The 24,643-nt window shown below is 42.6% G+C and overlaps 1 protein-coding gene across 4 annotated transcripts in view; it reads left to right on the forward strand.

Annotated features, from left to right (window-relative positions):
* zbtb46 (zinc finger and BTB domain containing 46) overlaps positions 1–24,643 on the forward strand; it is a 60,946-nt gene that overhangs the window by 911 nt on the left and 35,392 nt on the right. For 3 of the 4 annotated variants that reach the window (XM_020629469.3, XM_065961318.1, XM_020629471.3), the window contains exons 2-3: positions 19,892–20,115; positions 20,271–21,198. In XM_020629469.3, coding sequence (XP_020485125.2) covers positions 19,930–20,115; positions 20,271–21,198 — 1,114 coding nt within the window. In that variant the 5' untranslated portion in view covers positions 19,892–19,929. The remainder of the gene's footprint in view (positions 1–19,891; positions 20,116–20,270; positions 21,199–24,643) is intronic. The other variant, XM_020629470.3, reaches the window with a different exon arrangement.

Consider the following 24,643-nt stretch of genomic DNA (forward strand, 5'->3'; position numbering starts at 1 on the left):
GCCCTAAAATTGAATTGCCGTGAACAGCGCCGAAGTCTGCAGACTACTATTTCGAGTTAAAAGCCTATCTATACCTTAGCCTAATAAAAAAAAAAAAAAAAATGTCTCTTCACAATTTTAGAAATTGCCCGTCTATTAAAATAAGCCACGGTTTTAAGACAATTAAGGTTTCACTCAAGTGACACAGTTAAAAGAAAACAAGTTCATCCTAGTAAATTCTGCAAAGTTTTGAACAGCATGACAACCTTATTGCCACATCTGCTGCTGTGTTGGGGGGGGGGGGGGGAATCATGCACAGACAGATATCGTGCCACTTAAAACACGAGTAATGCTCTTCCGTGCAGCCGTCTGGAGGGGATTCAAAATGAAAGCGCTCACAGCCTTCAAGACCAGTGCTTAAACCCCCCTCCTCCTCCTTCTCCCCTCGATTAACCTCAAAAAAGGGGGATTTCTCCAGCTGGAAAATTCTGCTGCGTCAACACCCAACCCTAGAGTACCACCACCAGAGAAGAAGACAAGAGCTGGGGGGGGGTGGGGGGGGGGGGTGCGATTGGTTTACAGATGGGGCTCTAGGGTGATTTTTGTCGCCGCTGATCATCATTGAGAGTTGACAAGTGTGGCGTCAAGTGTTCGCTGTTTATTGGCGACTGAAGCTGGAAGCGTCTACTCTTCGCCTTCTCTGTCTATCTCCTGTAGAGCTGCTTGTGTCTGTGTGTGTGTGTGTGTGTGTGTGTGTGTGTGTGTGTGTGCGCGCGTGTGTGTGTGTGTGTGTGTGTGTGTGTCTACTGTCTGTGTCTGCCCTCTGAAACCGGTCAGTTCCGTCTTCCTCCATTTTCTACCATGCTTTACCATGTAAGAGGGGGAATCCACTTCATACCCTACAGGCTATCTGTATGGAGACATCAGCTTTCTGTCGCCTGCAGCCAGGTGTGAAGCAAAGATGTTAAAGTGACAGAGATTTGACTGGTGTCAAACTGAATCGTGATGATGTTTACCCACATCCTTCCAAACTTTTAGATATGAGACAAACTTTTCTTTTTAAAGGTTTTTAAGTGACACACTCTTGCCACATGATGCTGATCATTTATGTTAAAGTTATGGTATCAGCTGCCACAATGTTTAAGCTTACAGTTGGTATTCTGTCAAAGTAAGTTTGTGTGTAAGAATTTTAGTTTTAATTTGAGATAACGTACTTAACAACACCAACAAGCCATGTCTGGCTCTGCTTTAAAGCACCCTCTTGGTTTTTGGCTTGTATAGTTACATCCAATTAGGTCACAGTATTTCCCTGTGTTTGACAATGGCTAACTGGATCTCTAGGATTAAGAGCCCATACTGATTTTTCCAAATTGTCTTAGGCCTCCCTGGATTTGTGTAGTTCTTTTGACCTTGCTAATAGCAATGGAGTTAAGGGTTGGCTCTTGATGATAAGTCCTCCAAAGTCTTTTATTCAGTTATTCAATTACTGCAGATCGGTGTGCATGTGGATCCTTCTGTACACATTATGTCATCCCGGGCATAAGATAGCATTTCTTTTTCTTTTTCTTTTTTTTTAGCTTTAAAACTATAATTAACTTTCTTTAAACACCTTGACATCATGGTATGGTTTATTTCCCAGAATTCTTTGTGTCTGAGCTGAGGGATGCTTATTGCCTCATAGCCTTATAGGGGCTATGTAGGTAAAACCATTACTGTAGAGAAGCAGTGGACATTAGTGTGTGTGTGTGTGTGTGTGTGTGTGTGTGTGTGTGTGTGTGTGTGTGTGTGTGTGTGTGTGTGTGTGTGTGTGTGTGTGTGTGTGTGTGTGTGCGCGCACGTGCACCTTCTCCATCTGTGTGTTCCACGGGGAAAATAAAATACAGACCAAGACAACAGCTACGAGGATGAGTGGAGGAGTAGTGTAGGCGAAGATGTCCGGTAGTTGGAAAAATATTAGTAGCATGTGTGCTTGTGAGGATTTAAAGCCCTTGTGCACTTGTGTTCCCTCTCATGAATGGAATTTAAGAATTGATTAAACACAAATAGAGAGTTTAATTCATCTTTCTGTTTTGAAGCTAAGTTGTGTTTTTGTTAAAGGAGGTCACTATAAATTAACCACAGGCAGTTGCAGGGTTTAAAGATGTCATACGAAAGGTGTGTCAGGGTGTGAATAGAGGGGGAGAAAACAAGACTTAGAGGTTTGGTTTGGTCAGTAGTCAGGTTTGAAGCTTGTGACACTTGCGTTTTAGCTTTGTGTGTGTGTGTGGGTGTGTGCGTGTGTGTTAGCCTGCTGGTATGTAGGTGGTGATCGGTGCGCCCATGCAGGTTGTGGGCTGAACTGTGTGGTCGAAGTTTAGTCTGTTTCAGCTGAGCACACCCAGGAGAAGTAGCACACAACCCCCGCAAAAACATATACGTGTTTGTTTGTGTTTTTAAGACAACATAATCAATGAAAAAAGGCAAGCCTGCGCGCTTACTCCATGCCGCAGAAAAATATCAATTCAGCTTGGATCTTTGTCAGATGATTGTTTCAAAAGTTGAGATGGATAAACGTTGTTATAGAAGCCAGAGACACGATCTCTGTACATAAATGTATATTCTTCCTCTTTCTGTCCTTTTTGCTCTGTTTGAGGTGATGGAGATTGCTAGATGCATTTTTATACAATGTCTTAACTTATAGTGTCGATGAATGGCTTTTGTGATGCTGTTTACATTGATGGGTTTAAATCAGCCCTATTCAGTTGACAGCTTGTGGGCCATCTCTTAAACCTATTAAAAACCTCAAGCCAGCTCTTCAGTAATTTATAATAAATTACAAATACATAGGTAAAAATGAAATACTTAACTTAAACAAACATTTTCCTTACAAATATAGCACAGACATGCCTTTTTTTTTTTTTTTTAGGTTAGGCTCTTTAAGCAGCGACCTTAAGTTCATACAGGAGAGTAAAACTGAATGAATTTTTTTTTATTATACGCAACATTGTGTTTATTACAACACATACCTTGTCTTTTAAGATTAAAAGGCACATATTTCACTTATTTAATCCTTCGCCTGATAGGACATAAATGGAAAACCCCTTGGCACCTCTATTTTTTAATATCCCAACAGGTATGGTTTAGATAGTTTAACACACTGTTTGTGCGCAACATGTTCAAAAATTGGTGTACTTTCCCTTTATTTCCAAAATTTTATTTGGAGAGGATTCAAAATTATTTAAAAAAACAAACACATATATTATTCCCCTCAACCAGTACTGATGAGATGTGCAAATAATAACTCTACTTAAAAAATGGAGACAACCTGACAATAAACTGTACTCTACCCTCACCTAATCTTGTGTACTTTCCAGAAATGGATAAAAGAGGTTGCTAGTGGCATTGTACTCCATTCATCTCTGTGTGTGTGTCTCTCTCTCTCCCTGCCAGTTTCCTGGTCCTGATCCCCCCTCAGAGCTCACTTGTTAATGGGAACACCTGTTTGGCTAACACGCTGCAAAATGAACCATTTACACTCACATGTACACATCTCACATGACATCTCTCTCTGGAGTTTTCTGACAACTCTGTCTTCACATCTTGAATATTATCATTCTCACGTCTGACTCTGTGACAACACACTTTATCATCCACACACATTAACCCCCCCCCGCATCTAAAACCGCCCCCATCCCCCATCGTCTCCCATCCCCTAATAACTCCCAAGGCCTTTAAGCCTAACTGCTTCTATAGCACATTGTGCAGCGCTGAATACAGGTGTTCTTAATCCTCATGGGGTTACACGGATGCTGTGGGGGATGTGTGTGTGTTGGTGTGTTTGTGTGTAACAGCTGTCTTCCCTATCCACCTATCTGCTCATCCTTCCCCCAGCACAGAGAACAGGTGAGCTAAGGCCATCCCAACTCTACAAAAACACACACAGCCCCACTTGTCTTTTCACATAGGTGTTAATATTTGATAGTGTTGTGTATTTGTGTGTGTGGGAGTGTGTGCGCTATATAGGATGTCAATGAAAGCAATGAGCTCTCCTGTTCTCTTCTTTTATTCCTTACTCCCTGAATTCAAAATTCAGGAGTCAGTTTGCAGCTTTATCTCTAATTTTTGTAAACAAGGAGTAAAAAATTGAAAGACCAGATGCTAAAAATTATCTTTGTATTGCTGCTAAAAATAAATGAAAAAAAAAGGGGGGGGGGGGGGGGGGGGCTTGCGCACCAAAAATAGCAATATGTCAGAGTTTTTCTTTGGAGTTGTTGTTATTGCAAAACACCTTTTGGATCACACATTCCTGAGCAAACAGATGAGGGATCTCAGTTTGTGTGCTGTCATCAGGGTGTGTTTTTCCTTTTATTTAGGAATGCGAAGCAGATCGGCTCCTTCCAAGCAAAGCCTCATGATCACACAATGCTTACCAGCATCATGAGATATTTGTAGGAATATATGTCATTCTCTGACATCATATATCAATTTCATCAATGTCACCAAAGTCAGGGCCGGTTAGAATAAATCCTCCTTCCCTTCTTCTTTTATTCAATCGTAACTGTTGGCTTCATGTGCTGAATGTTTTCACCAGTTCAGATACTGTCAAAACAAATAGTGCAACAAGTGAATTCATGATGGAAGTTCTTTTTTTTTAGGTCACGTAACACGCCAGATAAAAAAACATGCACATGTGATATATCCCCTCAATTATTTTTTCGGTCTGGTGTGAAAAAAAACAAAGAAAGAGATAGAAATAATATTGTTTGACTAATCAAATGCCAACTCCAAACCATAAATCACCTTAGAGTCTAGGATATTCTGAGTGAACCTTTTATATATGTAAACTAATTATAACGAAGAATGCACATTGTTAAAGTTTAAAATCTTGTCGTCAGTTTGTTTAATCAATTACAAGCTAATGATTCACACACAAGCATCAACCACTGATATCTTCTCTCCCTCATAATCCGCTGACAGAAGACTGATTGTTGTTCACATGATTTGCATCCTTTTACCAGCTGCTGACTAAATACTGTGTCTTCCCGAACTCTCTGACTTATTCAGAAATTATTCACTGTTTTCTAAATCTTGAGCAAATTGTTTTTCTTGTCTTTAAAGGACAGTTTACTTCTTTTTTTTTTAGGCTTTGTGATGGAGCTGTGCAGTTCTGGCATCCTTAATGCAACATAATTACCTAGCAGAGCAGGACGGCTGAACCAGTGGTAGAGAACTGTTTACATAAACACACACACTCCAAGTGTTCTATTGACAAGTGCGCGTCCTCACCTCTCCACTTTGCTCAATGTCACCATCTTTTTTGGCACATTTTTATAAGCTGTTAAGAACTTAGAGGTTTGGTTGTAGAAAAAAAAACAACCTCTTTGTTGAATTTTGGTGTTTGCAGACTCCTGAAAGCCTGGTACAAGTACGCAGTTGTTAGTTGTTATTTTCCCAGTGAAAGAGTTTGTCTTTCATACACACAGTGTGAGTATTTGATGAGAAATTGAGCGGCTTTGAGCAAATACATCTTTAGAAACAGCCCAGTTGCCTCGGGCTGTGGCTGGTGAGAGATTTCCATATCAAAGCTCAGGTGAGAGAGGGAGAGAGAGAGAGAGAGAGAGAGAGAGAGAGAACGTGAAGGAGCAAGAGAACAGGGAGGAGGAGAAGGGGGTGATGAAACAGACATCCACTCCGAAAGAGTTCTAGCCCTTGTTATTCTGTCGCCTTCTTTTTGTGTGTGCAGCACAGTTTAGTCTGTGTGTGTCAGTGCTGGCTGTCTCAATCTAAACTCTCTGTAAAAAGAAAAAAAAAACACACACTCACACAGAGGGAAGGTCGGAAAGACTCGAATACAAAGCGACACCTTTTCTCTTCTCAAAACCACACAGTGTCTGTCTCTCCAAAACCTTATGCTGACTAGTGCTGACCGCAGGAACAGAAAAAAAAAACTTCTCCCACCAATACTGCACAACATCTGACCTGTGAGCCTCTGCCAATATTTGGATCCCTGTTTAATATTATTACTGAGGCATAAAACCATCATTTTCCCTGGAAATATTTCTCTTCTTTAGCTATAAGTATCACACCTGACCCTGTGGAATTGATGGCGACACTCTAATTAATGGATAGAGTTTTCGTTGGCCACTTTCAAAGTTGTGTGCGTGCGGCTCTTTTAGTGTGTGTGTTGTGCGAAAAAAAATGATCCCTCTTTGTGAAGTTTCGTAATCCAGCCATGGACTCTGGCTAGAGTGCTAAAGTGCTGCTAACAAGGCCTGTTTAACATTCTCTCCCCTGCTCAACATACAATTATTCCACTTCGCTGCCATTAACATGTACAGTAGGACTGGGCTTTTAATTGGCCTGATATGACTAATGCCAGATCAACTTGGATTTGCTAATTAGTTTTTGCTTTAAAAGTGCCATCAGGACATGAAATATTCATTGATGTGAGGTGGAGCGCGGACTGTGGGTGGTATTAGTGGGATATTAGTGCTATAGGCAGGCTGTGGAGAAGAGATTGAACCTACATTGGCCTGTTGTGGTCGCTTATTCATACTTTGGGTTGAGGTGTTAGTTTTTCGTCATAATTTTAGACACCCACACGCACAGAAAGAAACACACACGTACATTCATACACCACCTCCATTCTCAGCATCACAAGGCCACCTCTTCTTCTCAAGCCCCCACCTCCTCTTTCTCTCTCTCTCTCTCCCTCTCTTCCGCTCTTACCTCCCCCTCTGCCCTCCTCCCATTCCCATTATTACATCTCTTTTTTTTTTCTTCCTCACTCCTCGTCTCACTTCCCTTTTTCCCGTTCTTTCACCCCGTCCTCCCCGTGCCCTCTGCTCTGTCCCAGCTGCCATCTCTCCCTTTTTTTTTGCCTCCTCCACCAACTCCTTTTCTTTTCCCCTCCCACTCCTTAATCTTCCACCTCTCCTCCTCCTCCTCCTCTTCCTCCTCCACCACCCCCTCCTCTGCTGTAAGTGGGCCAGGTGCCTCCTGTGGCCTCCCCTACTCCATTTCTCATTTTTACCCTTCCTCTACTCCCTTTCTCCTTTTTTTAACCCTCTCCTTGTTCTCTTTCTCATTTTTATCCTTCCCCCTGACCCTCGCTCATATTTAAACACTCCTTTAATTCAACAGTTACTTTCAACGAATACCAGGTCCAGTTTTCAACTACAACACAAACATTGTTCTAGCCAAGTCGTAGCTGCAAACGTGAGCCAAACAAGTTAGAATAACTTCTCTCTTTAGGTTAGAAGATGACATCTTAAGGAGGAACTTGGGTCCAGTATTGATTTATAATGTTATCAGCAGCAGAAAACAGAAGCTTTTTGGTATTATTATGGTAACTCTTTGAGGAAAGTGGACATTTTATGAGCTCTCCTGTGTCAGTACACTTCCCTTTTTAAACAAACAAGGTGAACAGAAGTGAGTAGGTTCACATCCCCTTTTCAGTGGCGAGGGGCTAACCCCCCAACGGCCCTCTGACAGCATTTTCCAACATTGCATTCACCCAAACCAAAACATGTGTTTACGTGGAAGTCTCATTGTTGCAGTCTTTTTGTTTCTTGCTCTGTGAATGCCCACGTTACGCTCACAGTGCTCGTCTCATCCTCTCTATTTGCTTATTGTTGTTCTCTCTGCCTTTGTCTCTCCTGGCTCTTTCTCTTTCCCTCTCCTTTTTTTTTTTCTGTTTTACTCTCACTTTCTCACCCCCACACCCATCCCTCTGTCCTGTCTTCTATCTCACCTCCCCTCCTCCCGCGTGGTTGTTTTGGTGTGTGCGCTGGGTTGTCACGAAGAGGAGGGGTGGTGGTTGATTGGTGGGTTGTTGGTTTGGACAGGACACCTGATACTGGCACTGCCTCACAAAGTGGGAATGTGTAACTTATTCAAAATTAGGTGGGTGTTGTCCTTAGCGATGATCACAAGAGTTTACACAGTGATCCTTTTGTCTCCCCCTCTCTCTCTATCTGTTTTTCTCTTGTGTCTGGCTATGACTCTTTTGTACATGAATTGGCATCCCTTTGCGTCGCTGTCTTGTAGGAGAACAAAGCAGCAATACCTCCAAAAGCCTGCAAGCCACACCGGTCGTTCATGTTAGGCAACAGGTGACAGTCAAACGTCAAACCCAATCGGAGTAAACACGCGGTGAGTGAAAAGACAGACAGATAAGGAGGGAGGGGGGTGAGGGTGGGGAGGGTGACAGAAGCAGAAAGGACAGGAGGATCCAGGTGAGGCATTTGTCTGGTCAAACTTTGCTCTTCGTCAATCATGGTGGACATCGTGGCCTCAAGCGACTTCACATCTATACAAAACTCCATCAGAAAACTTTCTGTTTGTAATTTCATTACATTTCAGGGGAAGAAAGGTTGTTTTTTTTTTGTAGGGAGGGGTTGTCAGATGCTTTGGGACATGCAACAATGAACAGCCAATCAGGAAACATCACAGAGTAAAAAGAAGGAAAAAATTACATGTATTTATACTTGTAAGTTTAAGAATTTACTCAGCAGTCGGCTGCAGCCTGCCTGTGTAGAAAAAATAGATCGCTGAAGGGGCAGAGCCCCTGCATCGACACATCGTATTGACAAATGTCTGTAGTGATACACTGAGCGGTGTATTGAGCACTCAAGTCTCGCAGGCAAAATTGAGTGTCCTCAAAGTCCAGTTCTCCTGGAGTCCACTCTAAGCAACCCTATGGTAGATGAGACACATAGTGAGCTTCTGCAAACATCGACTGAGCCACACTGATGCTCTTTATCCTCAACTCTACTTTTCCACTTACTCTACCCCTTTCTTATTTTCTCCCCATCTTTTGCTTCTCCTCCCTTTTTTTTTTCTTCCTTTTGCATTGCCTGTCTCCCTCCCCTTTCCCTTCCCTTCACTGTCTCTTTTCTGACTCCAAAATGTGAGTCTCTCTATATTTAGCCGGTCCTCTCCTCTCCCCTTGATTCCTCTCCCTTTATCTCACCTCCTTTTTTCCTTCGACTGTTGAAGGACAGATTTGCAAAGGCGCTCCGAGATACATCAGTGTTGTATAGTAGCTGCCTTTTGATCAGCTTGATGAGTGTCAACGCAGCCTCGGGCTATTATATACAAATGTGTTTTTATAAACACTTCTCTATCTAAATGTAAATCACTGGGCTGCTCAGTTCTTGTACGGGGCGGCTATGGGAACGTTGGCTAGAAATTTCTAAGTGAATGTTGCATGTTGAGGGCTAAGTTAATATAGTAAAATGATGTGTTTTCCTTGTTTGCGTGTGCTCTGGAGTGTTTGTGAATTAGATTAGCCGGGAGTGAAGTCTCTTTTAATATTTGCTCAGGGGGGATGGAGGGCGTGCCTGTTGTCCTTGTGAGTACACACTTAATCTGCAGCCTTTTTTGCTCCCTTCTTTGCATGAGCTCATTGTAAGCTGCGGCCCAGTGTGGATTTAAGAAAGATGCCTCTGTTTGCATTCTGACAGAGCGACAGTAGCACCAAGTTACCCATCCACACACACACACACACACACACACACACACACACACACACACACACACACACACACACACACACACACACACACACACACACACACACACACACACACACACACACACACACACAACTCTCTCTCTTTCTCTGGACACCCGCCTCGGCACCAGATACTGACTGGCCACCAGCAATGAGTCACCAGCATTCAGTCATTCAAAAACCACACATTTTAACAAACAACAATTAGATTTCAGTCCTCAGACATTTCAGAAATGTATTCCTTTAGGCATGTTATTATTGTACCATATGTTCATTTTTTACATTTTCTTCCTCCAAGTAACACTTTGTTTTGTCTCACCATACTGTTGTTCACTTATATATATATATATGTGTGTGTGTGTGTGTGTGTGTGTGTCTGTGTGTGTGTGTGTGTGTGTGTGTGTGTTCTTGTCTGAGACCTTTGTAGCTGGTGGCTGTGGTGACTCTTTTAACAGCTCGGGAACAGACTGCCTGCGTTCTGTGTGGTACACTCATGTACAGTCGTGTCTAGCTGAGTCGTGACAGGTTGTTTTTTTTTTAAATTTGTTCTGCGACAGGTTTTTGTGTTAAGACCTATGGAAGGGTCTGGACCACGACACGCCATTACACAAACACAGACACGCTCTGGGAAAATCACTGGCAGAGTGGCAGATCAGGGTGGGTGTTAAATGGGACTTTTGAGATGCTTCATAGTCTTTCATTGTCATCATCACTATTTTCCACAAAGCCATTCCGTGCTTTTCAAAACAGAAGGGGTTGCCAAATAACTAAAATGTTTGGGCTCTAGAGGAGAAAGAAAGAAAGAAATTTAAAAGTCAGAATTAAAGGACAATTTAATTTCATGGTGTCCATCCGTCTATTATTTGTACTGCTTATCCCAGGCGTTGTTGCAGGGGTCTGGAGCTGATCCCAGCCATCAATGGGCGAGAAGCAGAGTTCACCCTGAACTGTGCGCCAGTCAATCAAAGGGCTGACACAGAAGAGTCAACAAACATTCAAGCCCACATGGCGTCTATGGGCTGTTCAGAATCACCAATTAACCTAACGAGCATGGCTTTGGCCTTTTGGTAGCCATAGAGAACCCACATATGCATGCAGAGAATATGCCAACTCTGTACAGAAAGTCTCTGTCCAACAGGGGATTCAAACCAGGAGCCTTCTTGCTGTGAGGCAACAACGCTAACCACTGCACCACCGCGCAGTCCTCATTTTTGTGTTGTGTCTTAGTGAAACAAATGAACAAACAGTAGATCACGCAGGTTGGAGGGAAAACACGGTGCCAAGTTGGTGCACCTAGAATTTCACAGGACTGTAAGTGAAGATCCCTTAGGGCATACAAAAATGGATTGACTCAGTTTCCCAATATGGCCAAAGGAAGTGGACAGCAGTCCTGTATCCATATTTTAGGCTGTAATTGTACAAACAATATTAAACATTAAAGATGTGTCTTTTGCTGTGTTTTGCTGAAAATACGTTGGTGCGGCAGAACTTGATTGGCCTTCACAGAGGCCTTAGTCAACTCAATCGAAGACATTAGGGATGAACTGAAACAGTGGCTGCCAGATATTGTGTTCTTAAGTTTTGTGAAAACCTTCCACTGAAGAACAGACTGTTTTAGCAGCGTAATAGTGACCCTGGCTTTGGAATGAGATGTTCACCGTTACAGAGGCATGTAATGTTTAGTGTTCCTTACACTTTGTTTGGGTGTCTGTCCACATACTTAGGTGTTTGTAGTGTTTGTTAAAAAATGAAAACCAGAAGGTCGGTCTGGCATACTGACTTGATGTTTACAGTTCAAATAAGTTGAGTTCGGTAATATTTTGTGGGGGTTTTTTCCCCTAACCTGTGTGATCATCTGATCTCTTCTGTTTTTTCCCCTCTGGAATGACTAGAATTTCATTTTGAAAAACGTATACTCAAATTCCATTTTAATAAAAAATGTACAGGGTAAGTACAGTTTTTATTTCACTAACCCTGGTTCAAAAAGCAAAAGGACAAATGTATGATGCATCAGTGACAAGTTATGTCCCACCTTAAAGCTCCACCTTCCGTTAGTTCCCTCATGATATCAGGGGTTTGTAAATCAGCAGATGAGTTTTTGAAGTGTATCTGTGAAGAAATAACACCAGGAGTGCGTACAAGGTAATTTTTTCATTGTCATGTGACACTCCAACAGTAACTTCTACTTCCATCAATCTGCAATCCCAGAGAAAGCTTCCCGTTTTCACTTCCCTCTACCGCACCAGAATTGGTTTTACAAAGAAGTAGACCATTTCCTGCCCTGAAATCATACTTTTCGCTTCGTTATCATGGGAAAGTACGGTGAAATTTTCTCTAGCCAGTGTAGCTCTGATGTGATTACGGACAATCCGCCTTCATTAGGCATAATACATGATACTCGCATGCAATGACAACATGCTCCTGTTTTCCTTCATTTTTTTAAGCTTCTACATTACTTGTGTTTGCCTTGCAGCTTCAGAGGTAATCTGCTGACTGATAGTTTATTTTGATATTAATCTTTAGTATGATGTACGTAAGTGGAAGATTGCAGCACTAGTTGTTTGACATTTGAATGACAAACGCTAACTCACTTCTCAGCTAATCAGTGCTCCACCTCTGTTTGCATAGGTTGCCAAACCTTCCTATGCTCCATGTTAACGGCAACACATGTCAAACAAAAGACTTACTGTGTGGCTATCTTTCCCATCCCTTCACTTCTCCTCCCCCCTATCTCCCTGACTGTCACATCCTCCCTTTCCCTTTCTCTTCTCTTCTCCTATCGCCTCTTCCTCTTGCTCTACTCCTTTATTTCCGACTCACCTTTCCTCCTCTTCCTCCCTCATGAACAGCCCTCTTTCTCCTGGCCTCCTCATCTGCCCCCTCTCTCCTCTCCCCCCTCCTGTCACTTTGGGTTCTCCAACAGTGGTAATGAGATGTTTCATTATTTGCATTTCACAGCTTTTAATAGAGAGAGAATTTAGGCTAAGCCCCGGGTCGTCAGTCAGGGAGTTACCACGGGAGACGTAGCAGGCTTAGGGGCCTAGAGAGAAAGATAGCCCAGAAACTACACACACATGAGCACACCAACATAGGACGTAGAAACAGAAAAAAGAGACAAACATATCTCGATAGATGGTGATATAGCAAATGTCCACCCCTTTTCTGAGGTCTTGATGCTTGGAATAGTGTCAGTGACACTTTGTAGGCCATCGGACAAACTTGAGGTGATACTCTGCCAAAAATGTCACATTTGTTTTCGGGTTACTCCTGGATGATCCTCATCCATCCTTACTTTGGCTGGATTTCCATAAGATCACTCTGGGCTTAACACCTGTTTGGCTAGGTGTGAGGACAAGATGGCCGAGAAGGTTGAAGGTGTTGAACTGTGCTCATTTGAGTGCTATAAGCTGGATGTGAGGCTTAAAGCGAAGGGCGAACATTTCTGCAGGTTTACTGGATGTAAACAAACAGCATGATGTGCAGCATGTGGGCGTCCGGGTGTCGATGTGGAGGGTCCAGGTATTGTTTTCAGGTGTTATGTGTAGGAGGAGACAAAGAAAGGGGGGAGCAAAGGAATAAAGGGAGTAATGCTAAGTCTCCCTAAGCCTCCTGGATCCTCTTTGGTCCCTCTCCACATGACATGGCTATCCTTCTTTGAGTCAATCTCTTCCTCCACCTTGACTCCTTGGATGCCCGCCAAAGAAACAGAGAGCGTCCAGAGAAAGGGAGAGCGAGGTGGAGGTGCAAAATGTGGCATAGTCTGAGCTGGTGGGGAAGGCGGAAAAAATAAAGGTGGACAGATGGAGGGTATGTGATAAAAGAAAGGAGGGAAATGGCAACAGGAACACACGCAGAGAGATGTAGAGAAGACAGCGACGGAAAGAAAGGGATGAAGAATAGTGTTGGATTTTATTTCTAATTGTAGCTTGCATGCATGTCCCTGTCATGTCCATGTGTGTGTGTGTTATTTTTGTCCATGCCTGTTTTGTTGATGGGCTGCCACCCTGGCTTGTCCCGGAAGGCTGCCAGCTCCGTAGGATTGGGGATTAACCCCAGGATAATGGCCTTGATGCCCAGTTGAGTGGAAGCAAAGCTGTTTAAAAAATATTGGCTGCCTGAGTCACTCTGCCCTCTCTTCCTGTCTCCCCCTCTCTCTATCTTCCATCGCTGTCTTTCTAGCCTCGCTGTCTCAAAGAGATGGATTTCTTCAGTGACTTCATTGTTCAACTAAATATCATTGTAATTCCACTTATGTATGCTCAAATTTTCCCCAATTTTCTCTTACTGTTTGTAAAAAGAAAAGTCCACTTCCAAGCACACAAGTACCTTTTGAGCATATCATACAAATATAATTATAAAGTTGGAGATTCTCTAAATATCTTTTACTTGAGGCTTAAATTGTTTTTTGCAAATAGTTTCAATAATATGTAATCTCGTGCAGACCTGCCAAGTGATTTGCCTTTTCCAGAGAACCTTCCTGCTCTGAAATGGCTATATTGTGTTGCAAGTCGCTATAATAGAAAATATGCAAAAAGGGAATGAGTTGCTGTTTTAACTTAGCCAATATAATTTTGTGGCCGAGGCGTGAGGCAGGGTTGGTTGGATCAATGCAAACTCCTGCCTACTGAATTCTATCTTCGTATCTCCTCCTTACGCTTAATTGCATTTACTTCTTCAGCCCAGTTTCTACTACATCCTCCCTGCTGATTTTCAAAGACAGAGCCCATATAAAAGTGGAAATGTGGAAAGGAAGGACTTAACTGCTAATAGAGGGTCCTTAAAGGCAGAAATAAAACTAACCCATAATATGTTGGAACATAAGATAAAGAGAGTTAGAGTCTCTGTGCGGGGATGAGTCATTCTTTGCACAACAGTATCTTCACATATCAACATATACTGTAGAGTAAAAATGTGTTGTGTGTATTGAGCCCTTTGTGTTGGCCTTATAATTCCACAAATCATACACAGTCATCAAGTTGACAGTGCAAATGTTGTCCCTCTTTTACACATCAAGCCAATATTGAACATTTGCATTCACTTGGAGTCATTTTTGATGACCAAACGATGCATGTAATACTTTATTAACTCACCTTGTTGCTCTCTCCTTCTTTTGGTCTCTTTTGAAGAAAGTCATCTGCCGTTTTCCCTGTTAATCCTTATTTATCCTCCCTTATTTACAGTTGGCTAGTCTCAAAATGTGCCTGTCTGCGGTTGATGCCGAGCGGCTCAGATTCTCCTTTTTTTCGCAGTGAAACAGCAGCACAGCAGAAAACCAAAAAAACTTATGAGCCAGAGCCTATACAAAAAACGATGAGCTGAAAAATGCTCAAACATCAATTGCACTATAGAACATAGAAAAGGTAATAATAACCTGTGATTTGTTAGATTAAAGTTGATCAATTTACCTAACTAGGGGCTGCCAAGGGCTCAGTAATCTTAGATTTTTCACAAAAACACGTATGCATTGGTATTGGCCATTGAAAATGAGTATGAGCAGAAACCATTTTAATCCGTTTTTTTCTCCTTGTTTTTTTTAAATGGATTTCATTCATATATTTATTTAATTAACTACCCACATCAGTGGCTCTGTGTTCACTCAGTTTGTCACGCTCATCCAACCAAAGTCACTTTATCAAATAATGAGCTGGACTGTTACATTTGTTAAGCAGAGGGCCACAATTTGAATGAAGAGCGATTAGCTGAGGGTGGCAATTTTGCAAGCAGCACACGATAATTTACCCTGACCAACTCTAAGTCCCTTACCTGCAGCTAATACCTGCAGGGTTGACAGGTTTTATAGATCAAATGTGGTTGAGATGGTTCTATTCCCCAAAATATGTAGTGTACTCTGCATGATGTCTGAGTTTAGCATTAGCGCTCTGCGAAAGCTCTCTCTATTAAACCTCCATAGAACATAAAGTGTGGCGCTGTCTTTGATCCAGAAGGACCTTGCGCTCTGTCTCCCCACGGTCCTGTGCGGTCAAGGAGGCAGAGAAGTGGCTCGGAGGGACAGGCTGCATTAGGAGAAACACAAGAAGGAGGAAGCCCCATTCTCTCACTCCATCACACGTCTCATCTCTTTAGTCGTCTGGCTGGGGCCTAAAGTGACTTTGCTTTGATGTGACCAGGACAAACCAGCTGTGACGCCATGACGGCTCTGCTAAGTGTGTGAACGTGTGTGTTTTTAGTTCTCGCGTGTGTTTGTGTATTTAGGGGCAGGGGGCTGAATAAATGTGTGTGGAGGGGGGCGTTATGGAGGACATTCACTTTAGATTTGGGCTCAGAAGGGTGACAGGGACTTGGAGCTCTGGTGGCATGCTTTACTGAAACAATCCTCTCTGACCACATATAAGCGATCACAGTCTGTCAGCCTGCCCCCCGACGACTTTTTCCCGTGCTTTTATTTTTTTTCTGTGAATTTTTCATTGAGGGATGAAAAGCTTTTTTCTGCTCGGTGACATCCTGAAAGCAAGCTTTAGTTTCTGTAGCCTTGGTGAGACTGCTAATGCTTTGGATGACACACAAAAGTCTCTGCCTCTCTCTTTTCACTTGATTGTCTGACAAGTTCATTTAATCGTACTTTCCCATCTTGTGTCAAGTGTATATTTGGAAAAAAAACTGCACTATAAATCAAGGCCGTTCCCTCACAGTTATAGCGAGATTTTGGTCCTGTTGATGGTCTAGAGATGGAGTAGCTCTCTGAGGAAATGAAAAGCTAGAATGAACACTGAAGAGGTTTTTGTGGGTGTTTATATGCTGTTAGGGGGGTACGTTTGGATTGGCTCCACTGGAGAAAAGGGGTTTTTGACTGGAGGGATTTGGACATGCTGAAATTAAACAAGCCAATTAGGCGAGCAGAGAGTTTAGAGGTCAAAGCGCTCTCCATTAAAGTTCCTCTTCTCGACCGATATACTAACTCAGTCTGTCTCCGAGTCTATTGAAGCAATAAATCTGATTAGACTTCTCCCTCTCTCTCTCTCTTTCAATCCGTCGCCGTTGTTTTCCCCTTCACTGATCATTGTTTTTGTTAAATTTGAGGCACCATTTAACACGACTTTGGGTAACATGCTGGCCGCACATACACACAAACTTACTCTCGAGCATTTGCTGAAAATGTCCCTTGGAAACATGGCGTCCTGTGTCACGAGTGCAGCACCGCACTGCCATTAAAAGTAGCTCTTTGGACATGCTTTACCACAGTGCATGTTACTCTACCCACACTCACTGGGTTGCTAAGTAGATCTTTTAAAATCACCAACATTTTCAAGGTTTGTGCTTCAGTGAATACAAAAAAATAAATTAATGGAATAATGTTTTTCTGACTAACCTGACCTCAAGTGCTATCCTGCCTCGCAGACAATTTTAGTTTCATTCATTCACATTTTAACCTCCAACAGGATACAATACAGGTCAATAGCATTTAGTTTGGATCTACTTTTTAGCCAAAAAAGTTTATGTGCTTCTCCTGATTAGAGGTGCAGCTCTTTCATTTTTCAAAATATGTTTTCATTGACTTGACCAACCAAAGTAAATCACACTCACCTCTTCTTTATCAAAGTTCATGCAGATACCTAATAGACAATTTGAGTGAACATACTCTATAATTGTACCTGTGTTGTGCTAAGCAGAGTGGCTGTGGCTATCCTTGTCTCCGGAAGTGCTTGCCGTTGATATTCTTTAATTATTTGGACTTTAGAAATGGTGAGGGACATTACAGTTAAGATGTGGAGGACCCTGCTTCTCTCTTATTCCAGCTGTGGAATTGGTAAAGTTGCTTTTCTTTCCACTGCACCCTGAGAGGAACCAATAGAAATGTGTTTTGTCTTGCACAATGACCTTGTAGATCATCGTCCATTGAAGGGATATGACGCAGAAAAAGCAGTGTATTGAGGTGCTTCTCTGTGGATAAATGCCTTCTTCTGTGTTGCATGTGGCTCTGCGCAGCATTCTTACTTATAGATGGCTCTATACAGCTGAATGTCTGAGTGTCCCTGAGAGAAGAAGAGGGAGGAGGAGGAGAAGGAGAGGGGGAGCTGCTGTGTCTTTATAGCCGTTCAGTTTGTCTGCTAAGGTGAGAGGTGAAGACTCTCCATGCTTCCATCAGGGCACTGCAGAAAAGAAAGAATATTTCAAGGTTAGAACGCCATTAGATTTTTCTAAGAAGTGTGTGAGCCGGAGGATAAAAACAGTGTCGTCAAAAGTTGCTTTGTGAGCCTCTGAGGCTCACTGTTATTCTCCATTCATTTCCAAGTTTCATTCCTCCTCACCATTCTGTCTTTGTCTGACTTACAGAAACATAAGTCAGAGTGAAAGATTGTGAGCCAGGCATTGATCAGCCCAAGAAAGAGAGGCTGTCACCATCACTCCATCTGCCCGTCCACCTCTGTTCATAGGAGGTGTGTTTGTTCGAGTGGACGTGGGAGACACTGGGGATTTATCTGATCTTACAAGCCATCAGGTTGAGCAGAGCTTTGCTAAACATGACCTGAAGTGTGCCGGCCCCCGAGCAAACGCTGCTGTCACCTCGGCCAACCCGAGCTGTCATCTCTCAGGATGGCCCACGAGAGCTGACAGCTGTGGCGTTCCCAAAACAAATCACTGCTGCGTTTGGTAACACTCTGCGTCCTGGCGATTTAGCCCTCACCAAGACAAGAGCGGGAGCGGCGGCTGCTAATGCTCCAGCTAATGCACTGCCTGGCTGTGTGTGTGTGTGTGTGTGTGTGTGTGTGTTTTTCCTGTTTTTGTTACTCTTTTTGAAGACACCTCGTTGAATGGTTCAACATCTTGATGCGCACATATTCCTTTGTCTCCTGCTTTCCTCTCTGTCTGTGGTCTTCCCTGAATGTGTGAGTGATCAAAATGCCTCTTGTATTTAATTGAAAACAAAGAAGATACGATAGAGCAGAACACCTTGGATCAATATTTGTAAAATCAAAATGTAGAAGTTGAGTTTTGGGTTAATATAATGTAAACTTTTACATTAAAGACACATTATAAAGTATGCTTGTATCCCTGTCGAGCAGCCGTGAATCCTGTCAATTAATACTGAAAAGCTGAAACCTCATTCACTGACAGCTGAGCAGCTCCACAAATTGTCATTAAGGGTCTTTTCTCTGTAGTTTTTCAGAAAAACTTTACGCTCACAACCTAGACTGAACCGTGGAAGATCAGAAACACTGAGGTCAAGGTTCAAGAGTGAGTTTTCGTCTCAACTAGACAGTTGATTGAATATTCGCGGTCGCAGGGGGGATGTGAAAAAACTAACAAAGGAAATGAAGACGTGTTTATTGATAAATTTAATGGTAAAGTAGTTTGTACTAAATGAGGTGTTTTTTTTTCTCCCTCTCACTATTTTGTGACAGTGTTCCGCTTTTTAACTGACATTTTTAATGAGCTTTAAAACACACACTCTCTCTCTCACACACATACACACAAATGAACCTGTCAGACACGGTTTAAGCAGAGATTTTTGACTATTTGTAACTGGGCTGTTTTTAGACATCAAACTACAGCAGTTGAGATGTGGTTTCTATTGATGTCATTGTTTTTATGTCACAGTCATTACTGAGATATCCTTACCTTGGCTCATCTTTAAAGGAGTGGTACGGCTAAATTTGCTTATTCCCCCCCCCCCCCCCCCCAGATGAAAATGAAACCATCATTCTGTGGAAAGGGTTTGAATTTAGCCAACGCTATCAACCTCATATATTTGGACTTAGAGGAGAAATACCTGAACATGTTGCCTTCACACCTTTTGTTCTTGAAATGTACGAAAATGGCTTGGATTTGATCACTTTAGTGCTGTGAAATGATGCTGCTGGATTGTATTCCTGCACAATATGAGAAAAATACACGATGTGCTGTGATGTTGTTTAAGATGGCAATAACGAGCTTTAACTCACAGTCTTTCGTCCCTCGCTTTATGTTTTATACACTATACCTATTTTAACAACATGTTTCTCCTGAATCCAAAATAAATATAAGTGGCAGTTCTTTTTTTATTCTGAGGTAAAGCTTTATATCTAGCCTTAACTTCATAATACTTAAGCCTCAATTTAAAATCTTTTATCACATTAAAAATATCTTATTTATTGGGTGATGATGGCCAAGTAGTTACATCCCGGGGTTGAAATCCAACCTGCAGCTCCTTTCCTAAATGTCATTTTTAAAACTCCTATTCAAATAAAGGCAAAAGACAAAAAAAAAAAAAACTTCACTTGATTACTGACTTTTGCGATGCATTTATTCCAAATACTCATATTGCAATAGCGTTGACAGTGCATTTATTTGTTCAGCCCTACTGGACAGTCAAATTTCTATACTGTAAAATTAACAGCACAACATACTGTCTCCTTAATCCTTTATATTTTGCTGCGTTTCAAATATTTTTCTTCTGTGTCTTTCCTCGTTTCCCAGCAGACGTTTGGAGGAGAGGCTTTTGTTCAGCTACACAGATGAACAACAGGAAGGAGGACATGGAGATCTCCTCTCACTATCGTCAGCTCCTCAGAGAGCTCAACGAGCAGAGGCAGCACGGCATCCTCTGCGACGCCTGTGTCATTGTGGACGGAAAGATCTTCAAAGCCCATAAGAATGTCCTCCTGGGCTCCTCGCGCTACTTCAAGACTCTTTACTGCCAGGTAAGGGGCTGATACACTTGGGAAAGAAGGGTCTTTGGTTTTTCTCTCTGGTCATTATAGTTTGGTTTCATTGTTTTCCTACAAGTAAAAAAATGTCAAATGTCATAAACAAAACAAAAAAAAAAAGAAATTGAACGCTTCTTCTCACTCTTCAGGTAAAAAAAGGTTCAGAGCCTCACCACCAGACTACTGTCACTCACCTCGACATCGTCACAGCAACAGGCTTCAAAGCGATCCTGGACTTTATGTACTCGGCACACCTCGCCCTCACCAGTAAGAACGTAATTGAGGTGATGTCAGCCGCTAGCTACCTGCAGATGACCGACATCGTCCAGGCGTGCCACAGCTTCATCAAGGCTGCGTTGGACATCAGCATCCGCTCCGAGATGGCGGACGAACTGGCCGACTTTGAGATGGGAGCTGTTGCCGCGGCCAGTATAGGTGGAGGTGGAGGAAGTGCAGGGGGTCCGGTTTTAGCAGGAGCTGGAGGGGTTGTGGGGGCAGGTTTAGGAGTAGGAGGTGGGATAGTGGGAATGGCGTCCGAAGCTCTGGCCTCCATCATGTCCGGTCGCAGCACCTCTCCTTGGCTGGCTCGTCGCACCAGCCCAGCCAACTCCTCCGGGGACTCAGCCATCGCCAGCTGCCACGAGGGAGGTAGCACGTACGGCAAGGAGGACCAAGAGCCCCCCAAGAGCCACGAGAGCCAGGAGGAAGCCTGCCATGACTCCCAGCCCGCCTGGCCGCACGACTACAGACCGGTCACCGTCAAAGAGGAACAGGTGTCCCCTGCCTCTTCTTCCCATCCCAGGGACACTCCCAGGGGGGCAGCACAGAGCCAGGGGGAGCAAGGTGCTGGAGGGGCTGCTGGAGGAGGAGTAGATGGGTCCTGGCAACCACTGTCAGGCTCAGGTCGGAGGAAGAACCGAAAGAACAAGGACACGGTCAGACATATTACCCAGCAGTCTGAGAGGAACTGGGACAGAGAGCGGGACAGGGAGAGAGAGCGGGACAGTAGGCCTGGCTCACCTTTGCCCTCCATGCTGGCTGTGGCTGGATGGAACTACAACGGGCAGGAAATCACAGGTAAGGCAGACACTCCTGCTTCATTAATTGAACTATCTACGTTCTTTGCAACATGCAAAACTGACTGCAGAATTGGGTCATCACTTGGCAATGGGGAAAGCAATCCGTGTGTTTTCAAGATTTAAGTCCTATTTCTATAGTGGATTTGTGGGTTTGATAATGAGTTTAGCGGCAAAACAACAGGTGGATTTAACTTGGACAGGCTCTTAGGTTGGCAGGCTGGACACGGGCCAATAAGAATCAGACCTACACTTCTATATGGGAGGGCAGTCCACAGGGCTGATTTGATGACTTTAAGGCTTTAGAGTTTCCTGGAGTTGCTGTTGTTTCATAAGACTGGGACCTACTTAGAGAGTTATCTTGTCTAGTCATTAGCGAATGACTGGTGAGATAATAAGATTAGATTAGATTAGATATTAGGTGAGACTATGGTCTCATCATTCAATGACAGTACAATCTAGTTTATCTGTGCTTAAAAAAACAACTCTTTGTTGACTCTTGTGAACTCAAGTTCAACTTCTGTACGCGTGAGATGCTTCAGAGGACATGAGCACAAATAACTTTGAATATCTGCGTGGATATTTTAATGCATGTCAGCCATCCGCACAGTTCACCGTTTTAAACTGACCTAGTTTTCACCTCCGGGGTTGAGATTAGCGAGCTTCTACACTAACGTGTGAGGCCTAAGATGATTATCTCAAATCTTGGAGGTGTGAGGTGATGCCTTCGTAAATGGATAATACAATCCTCATATTACTTCACAGTTTGTACCACAAACTCCTACATAAACAAGAAAATACAAACTCTTCAGTACTTGTTCAGAGAAAGTGTCTCTTGATCCTCAGCCCTGCAGAATAGTTTAGTGAATTCCTTTACACTAAAAAGTAATCTAGAAAACACTTAGCACTCTGTGTGTGAGTGTGTGTGTGTGTGGTTGTGTGTGTGTGTGTGTGTGTGTGTGTGTGTGTGTGTGTGTGTGTGCACACGGGCCCAAGGCGTCGATAGGTAGATCATTAAAAGTAAGAGAAGCTAATCCTGGGTGCATTAAGGGAGTTGGCTGTGAAATGGGCACACGCGTCGCACAGCGAAAGAAAACAGGATAATTGAATTGACCTGGGTCACTGCACGGATTACCAGCACGTCCTCACCATCCCAGGCTCCTCCCCCTCTCTCTGGGGTTTAGGGAAGGACCTTCTGGAAAGGGCAAGAGGAGGGAAATAGTAGAGAAAGAGAGAGAGGGGTAATGAGAGAAAGAGAGAGAAAAGAGAAGCAGAGACAGAAAACGAAAGGCATGGGAGACCATCCGTACGAGCTTAGGTGGGTTTGTCCGCTTAGCCTTAAGTGTCCTTAGTCCCAGAATTTCTAACCTGCAGTCCGGCCTTTTTAAGCTGCATAAGTACATCTTGTCTTCAGCTTCAGAGTCAGACAGTATTTCCATAAACACTCACAAAGCACATGGCTCCATTAAGCCCACCCATAAGTTTTGTGGATCTGTACTTTAGTAGAAGGTATAGTTTAAGTCTGGATGTGGTGAAGTAGACATTATTGAGAGAGTTGTTTACTCACCTAAAGGTGACAGGAAGTCTAATGTTCCAGCTGGTGTAGACTCAACTGGTGTAAGCCAAAAAACAACCATTCACCAGGCTTGTAATTGGGTTTGGAAACTGGGATCAAGGAGGATACAAGAGCTTTGGTATCACAAACGTATCAACTATTGGGTTCCTCCTTCAGAGTGCTGACCTCGCCATTAGCAGTGAAATATTGTGTTCCCAGTGAGGAAACATGACGTTGAACAGTGGTTGTGTTTGACAGTCAGGTTGTGTTTCAAATTGTGTGTTCAGTCAGTTTGCAGGAGGTGGTTTCTGTGTGCTTAGCAAAGGTTTGGGGGATTGCCAAACAGGTTTAGTGAGGTCATTATTAGACCCTGAGAGTGGGGCAGTGTGATATTTCGCTTGCTGGGGAGCTCTTCCTCTACCATTATATAATATAAAAACCTTTGAAGTAGGTGAGTTTTCTTTTGCCAAGTCAGAGTCAAAAATACACAGGATCTGGATTGGCTTTTGAGAGTTTGTCGACTTAAGTCTTAAGTCTCCTTAAGTCCTGATTTTGTCACCTGTGGTAGAAGATCCGAATCAGATGTACAAGCATATGGGAAGAATTAGAAAGTGATGTACAATTCTATTTAAAGTTTCTGGTAATAACTCAGTCCTTTACAGACGTTAAGAATGAAAGACAACAAAAAGACATGTCACACTCTGAATTATTGGCAAACTATGCAGGACCTTTTGTCTAGTGACTGAACACTACAGACACTAATTAACCCATTAAATAATGAACTTACCAATTATGTTCTTAACATTTTTGATAATTACACCATATGTTTTAAAATGATACAATTTCTGTTATTTTAGTAATCAACAGTATTGAATAGAATAGGAGCTGTAAAAAAAACAGTTGCATTTTTAACAGAGCCAAAGACTGAATAAGCGCTGTCTAACTTAGACAGTGTGCAGTAGTTTGTGTGGTATTGAAACAGATATCAATATCATTTGAGAAGAATCTCACAAGAGTTTAAAATCTGGTATCACGACAACCTTCATTTCTAAAAAATAAAACCCATTAAAAAGATTTTTTATTTTCTCTGCTGCTGGTGTGTTAAATAAACTATTTGAGATAAAAACAATGAATATATTGCCCTGCTTATAGTATCACAACATATTGAACTGTATCCCCCAATACATATCTTATGAGCAGATTCTCAATTTAATGTCCTGCAAACAAAAATCACTAAATAGAGAGGTTTTTTTTAAGAGGGCATGATTTTAGAATTAGCTTCTTTTTTTTTTGTTAAGGGGGGTTGAGTTATGCTGTGAAGTTTAGGGTCAATTTGGGAGCAGGATTATAATAAATAATAAATAATGAGTATTTTCTTCAGTTTCAGAAGGGTTAGGGAGCAAACATGTTTTACTCAGAGTGTGTGTGTGTGTTTGTGTGGTAGGGCAGAGTCCATGAAGTTCAGTTGTTGGTTTTCAAACAGGGATATGATATAAAGTAGAAAGGGCACCGTCAGTCTGAGATTATCTTAATTGCTTCATTCTTTATTGATGAGAAGTGCCTTCACACACACGCGCACGCACACACACACACACACACACACACACTCTCTCTCTCTCATTCATATGTGATCTGTGTCCGTGCTTTACTATTAGAATTGCTTCTATTACACACGGCGTTGGGGCTGCTTGACAGAGGATTTGCCTGGATTACTGTGTAATATAAGGATAATATATGGCTGTGTAAAGGCTCAGTGTATTAGCGTGCAGTCGTTTGAAAATATATTTTTTATGAAAATGCCGTGTGCCCATGTTGACATAAACAGCTGCAGGAATTAGAATTTGTTTTCTTTAGATCCCCTTCCCCTGCAAACATCTGCTGTGTTTTTGAG

The sequence above is a fragment of the Labrus bergylta genome, chromosome 12 (genome assembly GCF_963930695.1).
Source record: "Labrus bergylta chromosome 12, fLabBer1.1, whole genome shotgun sequence".
NCBI classification, from domain to species: domain Eukaryota; kingdom Metazoa; phylum Chordata; class Actinopteri; order Labriformes; family Labridae; genus Labrus; species Labrus bergylta.